The sequence below is a fragment of the Dermacentor andersoni genome, chromosome 10, assembly GCF_023375885.2.
Source record: "Dermacentor andersoni chromosome 10, qqDerAnde1_hic_scaffold, whole genome shotgun sequence".
Lineage (NCBI taxonomy): Eukaryota > Metazoa > Arthropoda > Arachnida > Ixodida > Ixodidae > Dermacentor > Dermacentor andersoni.
The window spans coordinates 109,594,004-109,606,659 of record NC_092823.1 but is presented as its reverse complement, the minus strand read 5'-3'; the positions used below and the strand labels follow the sequence as shown (position 1 = coordinate 109,606,659).

Below are 12,656 nucleotides of genomic sequence, written 5' to 3'. Positions count from 1 at the left end.
AGGCTGAACCAGCTCCAGGAACAGAGAAGCCCGAGCGATTAAAAAATTAAGTTAGAAAGCTTTTACATAAACAGAAGAGATGAGACATCTCTACCACGACAGTAGGACCAGATGGAAATCCCAATACAGCTGATCAAAGAGCTGGCTCAAAGCATACCCAAGAATTTCGGACATTGCCACTTCGGCAATCTGTTCAACCTTGCTTCAATGCACCAGCGTAACTCATAGGGCAGCACTTTCAAAAATTCAATTTCAAACGATCGGTCTAGCTTCTACAAGCTTTTTTTAACAACGTCGATAGGGTGTTTCCTTTAATTAGCAAACGCATTTATGACACCTAAGCGGCACTTAGGGCTGCATTATAGCGGTGTTTCGGTCCTGACGAAAAGAGAGAGAAAAAAAAAATGAAGGGCCAAGTGACAACGTGAACTAGACGCTCGCTATAAACACATCTGCTACGTTGGGCTGGTTGTGCTCGTCGTCCCAATTTCTCCCATCATACATTACGTCATGCCTCACGTTGATCAGACCACTGATCACTCTTTTATAATATCCCACTTACGAATAACTGCGCGCGCAACGAATGTGGATTGTTGGGATGGTGGATACCCATCCGGCGTTGATTAAATGGTAGGGGTCACAGCTAAACGTGCCATTAGCCAGACGTACAAGGCGACCAAGTAGAGATGACGACGTTGCGTTGCAACAATTGGAACGTTTTAGTTAGAACAAGGTGAAGGCTTCAGATGACATGACATATTAAGCTGCGTATCGGGGCTGTTTTAATAACCCAGAAGGGAGAATAAAATGAAAGCAATCATCGGACCCCCGGCCGGTGGGTGCTATTAGCTTCAGGAGACGAACCGCTGTCTTGGTTCTTGAAAAACTCCGAGGCGACCACTTTTGGTTCTTCCCTTCCCTCAGTTGGAGGTAAGCGTTCTTCAGCGTAGCCCGCTTCTGTTGACCGGAGAAAAAGCAACTGACGTCAGCAGCGCTTCATCAGACGTGGCCGCTGCATACCACTATGTTTGAATGAGGGGCGCATTCTTCCGTTTTCCCCAGAGCTCAAACTCTTACCTATTCTTTGTGGCCCGAAAGGGGCGTACTCTACCTCCGTCTCGTTATCACCGCCTCATTGTCACCCCCAAAATGACCTTGTCGACAGGTAGTCCGTTCTTCCTGGCGAAGGAACACTCGACAGGTGTTTCGCAGATGGGTAAGCCATTTACTTCAGCGTTGAACAGCCACGCAACACGACACACGAAACAAGGAGAACCCACGTCTTATGGAAACCCATGCCGCAGTTGGAGCTGGCAGGGCTAGCGCCAGGTCACTCCCGAATTCGCGAGACACGAGTCACGTGGCACACTGAATCGGGGCTTTCAGAATGGTGAGTCGCGACACGACCAATGTGATGGGAAAGTTGCACTCGTGGAAGGGAAAGATATAAATCATCACGTAAGAAGCAAACGCGTACTTTCCTGTGGCTAGTCCCTCCAGGATTACTTTGCAGCGTCGTACGATTTTAACGTCACCGGTGTTATCGCGTTAATGGCGAAAGCACGCGTGTATCTCATGCCCGCCGCTTATTTGAGGAGAGAAAGCCCACGGGTTCACCCAAGCACAGCCTCCGGCGGCTGCTCGCAGCAAGGGCTTCACGCTCTGTCCATATATTCGCGCGTCGATCCCGCCACTCTCCCAGTATTTTCTAGTACATTCTAGCACAGGCGGCGCAGAAACGCGAAACAGCGCGCCAAGGGGGAGCGTGGCGTCTAAAACTTCGGACACCACGAAGCTCTCGAACAAGAAGCCGTGCATATAAAAGGTCAACGGACGGGTGTGTTTCTCTGCACACTTCCGTAATTCCTTCAATAACAGCAGGCGGCAGAGTGTCACGGATGTTTCACAAATGGATTTCATCAGTCGCCTCGGACCACTTGCCTCGCCTCCTCTCAGTTACTGACTGCATTTTGTTATGACGGAAATGACGTCACGCGCAGACGAGTGAGGACGGCGTAGTTGATTCGACGATCCTGAGCTATACGTATAAGGGGACATTGCACTAGCGCGTAAAAAATGACGCGTGCAGGAACATGAAAAAAGGCGCACCGAAACCATTCCCGGAGAAGGGGGTAAAACGCCTAAGATAGCAAGCAGCCCGCATCAAATCAGTGGTTAGGGCTTACCCTAGGTATTTGTGTTGCATCGCGGTGCGATGGGTTGCGCTTGACGCTGGTGGTTTGGCGGCATGTCGAAGGCGAACGACGATTCATGGCTGTCGATTTCATCGGAATAGGAGCTGTCACTGTCAGACAGCTCTGAAAAGCTGGTGCGGCTGACAAGTCACCCGAAGACCTTGTGGCAATGGTCCGGCACGGTCACGAATCGGCTGAGCGTCTCTGCCCTTCGCCGTTTTCGTTGACTAACATTTACGTCACATGAAGGGGTTCGCTCGAATGCTCGGCCAGATGTAAATTTTGTTGTTGCGCTGTTTTGCTTATATAAAGTTAGTTTCCAATTTGCTAATAAATTCCACTATCTGATACGTCATACTAGACAGGAAGGTCTCAGGAACATGAAATTGCCGTAACCCTGTTGCAGTAAAAATAATATCGCCGGAGTTGCCCTCAAAAGAACTTTCGACGTTGAACGTGTACTGCAACACGGTACCGTGAGACCACGAGCCTTCAGCGGAAAAAGCCCGTTGACCCAGAAAATGGGTTAAAAGCCAAAGAAAACGATCCGCGCATAAATAACTAAATAAATAAATTAAATAAATAAGTGAATAAATAAACCAAATGAAGCAGCTAATTGTTTGCTATCTGGCGGTGCGACTGTCTCGAAAGAAAATTTAACAAATGTTCCGGTGCACTCGCTGTATTCAAAATGTTGGCCATAGTAGTCAGCGTACTGGTTACAAAGGCAAATAGGGCAATAAAACGTGTATTATTTATGTACCATGATGCAACAATACGTACAGGCAAGAACAAGGGGACGATCTTATTTATCATTGTTCCATGGTTGTTAAAAGCGACCGGTGGAGAAAATGCTTAATACGCTTACTCTTCTTAAACAACACGCGGTTGCGTACGGACCTTGCATTTCATTCGTGGTTTCATTAATTTCGAAAGCGCCTGGCTACAAACATGAGCTCCGCACCTTCTTCACTGCATCTCATTGCATAACTCGGTGCGCAACAGTTTCATATTTAAGTAATTAGGGGAACTATAGCGCGGTGGTAGTCCGACCATTGTGGAAATCAGTTTGGACTCTAGTCTTCAATTTCACGTTACCTTCGTAGGCCGAGGAACAAAGTCGCCTCTATCGGGGCAATCCCTACTCCAAGTAATATTGGTCAGTGGAGTGCGCATATATATTAAACGTGCGCGTGGACATTAAAGCAGGTATGCATGCGTTTATGTATATATTCGCAATGCAAAAAATTATGCTCCTTTTTTTCCATTCCAAATTTGCAGCCTGGACTTCTGAGGTAAGATTGAGTAGTCTCGCGGTCGAGGGCACACATAAACTTTCAAAGAGCCAATGTTTATCTAACAAAATGATGGAAATTATATTTGCCAGGTAAAAGAAAAAATGCGCACGAAACAAAGAAGGATACTCTGTGCAGACAACACAGATAGGAGGTTAGAACATAAGAAAGTTCCTGTTTTTCACTGGGCTAAGTGCAAAAGAACATTTAAAAGCATAATTATAGCAGACACGAATCCAAGAAGCGACTTTTCGAAGCCGCCAACACGACACCATGCCCAGTCACTTGATACTAAGCTTCCAGTGGCTTCATTCCGGCGCTTGCTCGGTTTTAAATCGACGAGACACTTTAGAACTTCCAGGAGTTTTGCTGCCACCACTCCTCCCACTCTTCCTGCTGGATGACTTGGAGCTCTCCATGCTTCCGGTCTTGGGCTTCTTGCGTACCATCCTCTGTACGAGGGTTCGTTTCATGTGATCCATGGAGATCCTGGTGGAGTCTGATGCGCGCCTGGCCACGATTCGTGCTTCTTCGACCACTGTCGTGGGTGGCAGGGCGCGGATGACGAGAAGGGAGACGAAGAGGAAAAGTCCCGCCACGGCGAATACCACGTCTTCGTGTCCGGCTGGCTTCAGGACGATGGTCATTGCCGCGCACATGGCCGCGATACGCCCGAAGGCGAACGCCCAGCATGCGACACCGGCGCGGACTGCCGATGGAAAGAGTTCCAGGACGTAGGTGAAACAATGTACAAAAATTACGTTAGAGACGCCCTTGGAGAGCACGAGTAAGGCCTTGCTGATCATGACGAATCCAGCGCCCACCGCCACACTCAGCGCGCATTGTATGAAGCCCGTCAACAGGAAGCAGATGCTGAGAACTTTGACGAGGGCGACGCCGGTCATCAGGAAGTGCATCCCCGCGTACGTGGCCATTGTGACGACAACCGTGAGGCAGGGGATCCAAAATTCGTTGTACTGCGCCGTCGAGAAGGCATCGAGGTAAAAAACAAAAGATATGGAGAAGCAAACGGCAAACATCGCCAACGCTCGACGCCGGAGGGAGCGATAGTCGACCAAGCCTTCCATGTCCGCACCATCGAGACTTGCGTGGCTCTTGATCTGTTCTCTCAGCTTCTCCACGAGACAGGCCGTGACAGGAAGTGGGACATTGTTGGTACTGGCAGCCTCCATCATGAGTGCTTCGGCTGCGTCCAGTCTTCCTTTCGTGACGAGCCAACGAGGCGACTCTCGGGCAATAGACAAAGCCGGGAGCAGGAGAGCCGTCGGGGCCAGGAACACGACCTGCTTCAGACGCCAGTCGATGACCATGGGTTTGATGATGACACTCCAAACCTCACATAACGTCAGGCCCAGAGCCGCCAGGAGGAGCACTTGCTGCGGCCTGTGCGCGTGCGTCATCACCTCGAACGGTATGATGCAGGTAAAAATCGTGTGTACAGCGACAATGGCCCCGGTAAGGATGCGCAGCACAGCGTAGCGCACGTAAGTTGTTGCCGCGAAGGTGCACACCGTGCAGGTGACTACCGCTGCGGCGGAGGACAGTAGCATGACTCTCCTTCCGACGTGGTCTACGAATGCTCCGGCTAGGATAAGGGAAACTATGCCGCCGGCGTTCTGCAGGGCGACAAGGATGGCCGGCAGCAAACGTTGGTCGCACACCATGTTCCAAGAGCTCACCGCACTGGCCTCGGCCGATCTAACGTCGTAGTCCCACTCTTTACAGGGCACGACGCGTGTGTCGCTGGTGTCCTGTACACATCGGTTGTACCACTCGTCGGCCCCGGTTAGAACAGCGCCGATCTTGTGAGGCTCAGCGGAATCGCCGTGCTGGGCGGGTGGCTTGCAGCGTTCGTAAACGCGGCAGCGGCTGAAGCGTCCATCCGCCTCGATCGGTATGGCAACATTCTTCCAATCGGCTGCAGAGATGTTGAAACCAGCGAGCGGCTTGCACCAATGGTCGACGTCACCGGTGATAAGGGAAATCACCAAGGTATGGCAATTAACCGAGAAGACTCCTAGAAGAATGAGGACGAGCATCCTCTTCTGGAAAGGGCCGTGACCAAACGCTTCCTCGCAGTCAAACGACTCGCTTGTTCGGAGATCGGCGCCGGCCAGTCGGTGAGGTAGAAGGACGTCCATCGCCCAGTTCTCAGGTGAGGCTCTCCGGGCTTAGCAGTCTTGAACAGTATTGGAATTGAAGATTTTCACTAAACGCCAGCTGTGCGGACCTGCCGAAAAGAAGGCTTCTTCTTCTTCTGCTTCAGCGCATGCACTATACAACCTGTCACGTTGTCGCGCGCCTTTGCACGGCGTTGGCATCTCCGTTTACTACTTGGCGACCAAAGATTGCTGATTTCACTTTATCCGTTAATAATTAGATTACCATGTTTATCATAGTAACCTGTCCTATTAGTCTGGTGTGCTGCTATCTAAGAACTATCCCATGATTGTCTAAAAAAATATCCGTTGGAGCTCCTTTCATGATTAATGCAGACGTTCATGCGAATAGAACTGAAGCGATGTGTAGGGACACGCGGTCTTGTCTGATTTTTCCCTTCTATGTAGTCGATTCGCTCAATTTTCTTGTAAGGACATCTTCACGTTTCTGTTGCTCAACGATCCACACTGAATGAGCGCTATTGCCCCATTCATTACACTACTTTCTTCACACTCGACTGTTATTGATGCGGGCTTTTCCGCTTCTCTGTAGCTGACCCCTCAAATTTTATGCTGGCGATAAGTAACCCCTTGGCTCCTCTTTTGCTTGTCTATAGGGGAACCTGCACAGTGGCGCATACCCATTCTGGGGGATGTTCACATACTTAGTTTCACATTTGCATTTACCCATACCGAATGGGCGAAGCGGAATATTCGGGCACATACCCAGTGACACATGCCCAGTTGCACATATTCAGGGGCCCAAGTTGTCTATTCTTGCACATGTCTATTCATACCCAGTGGCACATACGAAATGGCCCAAGCGGCCTACTACACATACCTACACATACCCAGCAGCCAAGAGGGATGAGGGAACATTCCTAATGTGAGATAGCAGAGAAGACGTTCGGTAAAGCTTTGCCTGGGGCCTGCTACTCTGCGCAGGGTAAAGTGGGAAAAGGAAAGGCCATGCTGACGTAATTCATGTTGATCCAGGCAGACATGCTTGATCAGTATGTCTGCCGTATGATGGGAGAGAGAGAAACAGAGAGAGAGAGATTAATTAAAGCTGAAGTTAGTAGGCCTGCTGTACTGCATTGAGGTTTACAGCACAAAAATTAACCTTAAAGATGAGTTGTTGCTATGTCCATTAGACATTTCATTACGCACTGAAGGTCTGGTAGTGGAAGACCATGCGACATCAGCGCTTACTTTCACGCATTAGTACCACCGGCCGCCGACGACTGGAGCCACCTTCGTGTCTTCGTCGGTGTCATCAGCTACGTCGAAAGCTTTCCGAGATGTTTGCCAATTACTACGTATTTACTCACCACTTCTCTTTATCGTGGCTCCGGGCCTTTAGAGTATGCAAATAAATAAATGAATGAATGAATAAAAGAATGAATAAATATAAAAAATTAAAGGGGAATCGTATTGATTCAGGTTTTAATAAGGAAAGAATGAAGGCAGTGCGGTATTTCGTGCAACTCTAATGAGTATTTGAATCGTTTAATTTCTTCGACCTCGCTTTTGCGAAGTGTCGCAGAGTTTCTTGAATTGTTTAAGTGGTGTTGTGCTCGTATTCCAAGGCAGACTTGTGATAAGGAGGAGCCAGCCGGGTAGGGGGAGCTGAAGTTGGTGACCGACAGTAAATTTCAACGCTAACCTTCCTCCTTCTCACCTATAGATTGGATGGTCGCGTGAGTCTAAGGTATCGACCCGTGCGGAAAAGAGGTTTTGAGGTGTCCACTTGCGCGGAGCGGCAAGAGCACACACACGTCCAATGCGTCCGAAGCAAATGACGTGTTTTGGGTGATAAGCCGTTTCAAAGTGACACTAGGTGACCGGCTCGGTGGCCTAGTGGCTATGTATGGTAGTCGTTGTGCTGTTGAGAAAGAGGCCGCGAGTTCCATTCGGGTCTGCAACGGCACTGTTTGCGAGGGGGTGGAATGCGAAAACGCTCGTGTACCGATAAGTAGGTGCATGAAAACCCAGCAAATGACTGTTATTGTCCAGTCCATCACTACGCGTAGACACGTAGTCCGTTTGATGCTTTTGGCTGTAAACAGAATCAATCAATCAATCAATCAATCAATCAATCAATCAATCAATCAATCAATCAATCAATCAATCAATCAATCAATCAATCAATCAATCAATCAATCAATCAATCAATCAATCAATCAATCAAGTATTCGTTGGGAAACTCACTAATCGGGACAAGATTTGGACCGCGTCTTTATGTGAACACACGAATGAAGCCTCCTTTCCGCTGCATGGACTTACGCGCAAATGTTTGCGGATTTCTTCATAGGGGAGTAAGCTTCATCTGGTCCGCATCTCTCACTGACATCTCTCGACCGTAAAAGTGATTTGAATACAGCACGTCACTAAAGTGCGAACCGGTTGCCTCCGGAAGTCTCCGGTCTCTGCGCTTGACGTAGTTTTAGACGAAAAGCGGTGCGGAGTGACAAGCCGTTACGTTACCGATATTGCTCGTCGGCGGTATAGCTCGGATGGTAGAGCGCTCGCTCGCTTAGCGTGCGAGAGGTACTTTGATCGATACCCAGCACCTGCAATGAATTTTTTTTTCTAATTCGGAGAGAAATTGCCTTATTCGGTTAAAATGTAATGGAATATCCAAGGATATACTGCCACAAAATTTTGATGTCATAGCTTTAAGGGCCTGTGTTTCAGAAAATCCGCTGTCGGCGCCGGCGGTGTTGTCTATGAGAGAAAACTACTCTCGAACCACACAGGTCCTCCGCGTGGCGCAGAGGCGTTATTGAACTGATTGAATACCTCTGAGCAAAATGCGTCAGAAAATTAGTAAAGTACGACTTACACGCAACCTACAGACATGATAGCGTCGGATTTTCATTTGAGTATACGAGAGAAATTAATTTTGTTATACGGAAACGCGTACACAGACCTTTTATCGAGCTGCCGTTTGAGATTTCGCGCGGCTGTGCACTACCTCAGGTATCGGCCCACGCAACAGGCCGTGTTTCTACCAGAGAGTTCGCCTTAGTGCGTGGCGTTCACCACCAGCGTTTCCCGGTAAACATTGCGGTTATATAAGCTGCAGTTGCTTGGAAGCGTGAGTAGCAGTTCGGGATCTTCGAATGCTGTCGCGTTGCACTCCTAAAGGTGAAGCTTAAGCATCCTCCAATTTTTTTCTCTTTTTAAGACTTACCGAGAAAGCAATCGAGTAAGTACTTGTGCTTTCGAGCTTCAATTCTTTGCGAGTATAAGGAATAACTAATCATGTTCCTCGCTACAGCGAAACGCTCAAAACACGTGTCCACTGCAACGAGGGATATTATTAGGAAATGTTGTGGTATCACGCCCCAAAACCAGGGATTGCGAAGCACGGACTAAAATAAATGACAGTAGCATTATTGCGACCACATAAGGTACCTTAACGTGAAGCTAAAGAGCGTTTTTCACTACCCACGCCATTTAACTGCTATCTCCGTGACGGGGATCAAACCCGTGACATAGAGCTCAACAGCGCGAGCAACCAGAGCTAGAAAGCTTCAGCAACGAGAAGGGTGAATGTGTGAGTGTGGGATCTGCATAACTTTTTCAACAGGAAAATATTTCTAGCCTATGGGCATACAATAGGAAAGGCCGAAACTGCTACGTGCCAGTTTTCAGCACCAACAGCACAGCACTTTGCATGCATTTAGCGCGCGATCTTAACTGGCCAGGTCGTGAAATCGGCGGTGTCTGTCTAAAGCCGCGAAGCAAGTGAACGAGGAGGGCGCCTGGGCTTGCACGCTGGCTCCGGTTTGTCTGCTCGTTTCTTCTCAAATTTAATGGGCACTATGGACAACCACAACACTGAAATCTGAGAATAAAATTCGTTAAAGCAACACTCTGAACACAATGACTGACACGCATATATGCCTGAAGTTGCGCTGCCTTAAAGTTTGCAATTGTGGATAACGATAAAAAAATATAAGAACGAACCCCAAGCACTTTTCAAGAACATGTTAAGCAGGCGGAGGGAGGTGGTTATTTCCGGCAATATACTGAACACTGTTGTGGGCGGCGCTCCTCTTTGCCACCATGCCTTACCTGTACGCGGAAGCCATGGCAACCGGTGCTTCGAGTGCCACTTCCTCAAGAAACGCATTCGGAAACCCGTGCAGCGTCAGCCACCGCCTCTGATCGCAGACGCTGTGACCAGAGGCGCAACGTCTCAACGACAGCGCCTCAAATCGCTGGCTGGCGGGAGCGAAGAACGCGAGGACGCTCTCCTTACCACACTGCCACCGTGCCGTACTCAACGGTGCCACCCCGCCAGCGGTACCACCGTAGTGTCTCCCACGGCGCGGTTTTCTACGTGCAAGCGGAACTTGCCAGCTTGTGAAATCGGTGGTGTCTGTCTGATGCCGCGAAGCAAGCGTATGAGCAAGGCGCCCGTAGGTGAAGAGAATCCTGCGCCGGGGCAAGCAGGAATTGAGCACGCTGTACGCGCTGCACAATGACTCCACTCAGAGGAATGTTTAGGTAACGCTGAGCGAAGTGGGGATAGAGAAACGAGGCCAAGCGTCGCGGAAGAGGAAGGTAGGCGGAGGCGCGCTGGGTTGACTTACTCTGTCAGTTGCTACCGGTTTGTTGTGCGGTGCATACGTACCGCGTTCGTCTCGTGATAACACAGTCTTCGCGCGACGCGTACGCTGTGTGTGCGAGTGAAAGCGTGCGGCGGCGAGCCGACGACTGCGTCTCAATATCGCGTGCGCCAGGGGAGGAAGCGCGTCGACTTCCGTCGGGCGCACGGCGGCGGCGCAGGGAGGGGGGCGTTGTACTTCGACCACGTGGTCGCGCGGGCTTTATCTTGAAAGCGGTCCGGTTTGGGGGCACATTCTACTTGGGGCGACGGTTCGTAGCTTTGTGTACACTGTGTTCTCACCGCACAGTTGGCGTCGAAGGGATAGGCAGCACGAAGGTCACTTCGCTCGCTGCTGCTGCCTTAATGCAGCGTTTTGACAGCGAATGTCCGCGGTCATCGAGTGTGAAGTGCTCACGTTGTCGTCGTTCCTCCTTAGTATTTACGCAAAGCCCCATATTTTGTGGTGACGCAAAGGCAATATTCCACAGCAGGAAGTCCCAAGATATCTCTCTGGGGACATTTTGGATGGGTCAAATGTGACAAAGAGGCTCTCCTCCGCGGACGTCCTTCTCCCTTAGCGGAATTTGCTTCACCACTGCGAAACGTTTGGTCTATAGTCCATACTACTCTCGTTTTCTCTTCTTTTGCTTGTCCCGATGAAGTGATAGCTGCTCGGCGGGCCAGTGTATTATGGCTCTGTGTAATAACCAGACGACGGAACGGAGGGCGTGTGCGCATTGCGGCGACCGGGACACCCACTTCACTTTTTATTCTTGGAGCGTAGCTCCGGCCACGTCTCGCGCGTTGCGCTTGAATTGAATACGATGGTACAGCAACAGATTGCATTGCCACCGCCGGAGCAAACAAAAAAAAAAAAAAAAAACCATAAATCTCTTCTAGCGCAGCTCTGCAACATGGAATTCCTTCAATTCCAATGGACGAAGAGACATATAGGCTGTGCAACATCCTCATCTGGCCTATCTATGCGGCAAAGAAAAAAGTCATCTTTCTTGGCATCATTGGTCACCTAACTGTTGCTCACGACTGCATACAACTGATCAAAAGTGAAAAATGGGTGAGTTGGTATCGAAGCACGGCTAAATTTAGAGTGCGAATTACTCCATGGGGCACAAGTTGAGGCACAAGAAAAGACGGAACATGGCACGTACTTGCAACTGAACGTTTATTCGTAAAGTAAAAGCTTTATAAGCCCAACATGTCCTATGTCATCAGATATCATCAAAGGACATAAAAGCAGAAAAATTAACAAGAAAATTCGAGAAAGACGAATATAAATCGGTGTTAGCACGCCAATAAAATTGCCACGTGTTAGGCCGTATCAAGACAAGATATTTCAGTGTCATGAAGCGCTATGGAAGCATGATTGACACACCCTGCCCCCGTTTTATTTATTTAGCGGGCCTCTACAACTTCTTTCGTTGTTCGATCTTTTTGTTTATAAAGGACTGTTGTATTTTCAAACTTGGGTGTCCATTTACCTCGTGAATTGCAGTCTCTTATATGCATTGCAATATGTGTGTGCGTAATTTCTTTTGCGGAATTCGAACGCTTCTTCAGCCTAATGTTTAGACAACGGAAATTTTGGCCCACATACGTTTTGTCACACCAGAAAGGCACTAAGTACACCATTGAAATTGAAGATAAAACGAAATCGTTTGCGTGATTAACACTGCAACCAGACCGATCGCTTACATCTGTAGTGGAGCTGCTTGATCTTCCACTACGCCTGCGCACGGCTGAAGAAATGGTGGCGACCTTGTTCTCCGTAGCCAAAACGACATCCGCGCCACAGCCATACGCTAACTTTTTCAACCTATGCGAAAGGCAATGGGCATAAGGGATGACGGCCAGATTTTCTTTCTCAGTCCCTCTATATCTTCACGTGTGCCCTGTCTCGCTGCCTGATTCTTTAATCGTTCGAGCAATTTTCTTTCCCGACGAGGATATGACGGAATGTGGAAACGCCGCCATCTGGAGCCGGGCTACTTGCCCTGAGACGCCGTCGCCTACTTTGCGGAGGCACGACTTCCACAAAGCGTTCCTTAGGCTCGAGAGAGCAATACCATTCTTGATCAAATTGGAGTGGCTGGAACAAAACTCCAGGATTGACTTTTTGGATCTGGGCTGGTACTCCCAGCTTGGGGCGGTGAGTGACATCTATACAAAACCAGTACAATCCACTTTTTCTTGAGATTTTTCCGCTAAAGCTTCCAGCTGTTGTTCAACAGGAGCAGGACTCATTTCCGTGAAAGCAAGCATTAAGCAAGCATTCCTAAGTTTGCCTCGTCCATCGTCGTTGCGCTTTTGTGTATACAGTGGCAACCATTATGGGTGTATAGATGGA

The 12,656-nt window shown here is 49.0% G+C and overlaps 1 protein-coding gene across 1 annotated transcript; it reads right to left on the bottom strand.

Annotated features, from left to right (window-relative positions):
* Positions 1 to 3,798: 3,798 nt before the first annotated feature.
* On the bottom strand, positions 3,799 to 5,652 carry LOC126543615 (solute carrier family 22 member 7-like). Its single transcript, XM_050190722.1, has one exon. It carries the CDS (start codon positions 5,650 to 5,652, stop codon positions 3,799 to 3,801), a length of 1,854 nt encoding a protein of 617 aa, XP_050046679.1.
* Between the last annotated feature and the right edge of the window lie 7,004 nt (positions 5,653 to 12,656).

Coding starts and splice junctions, on each gene's coding strand:
- LOC126543615 (XM_050190722.1), bottom strand. CDS start 5,652: ATGGACGTCCTTCTACCTCACCGACTGGCCGGCGCCGATCTCCGAACA.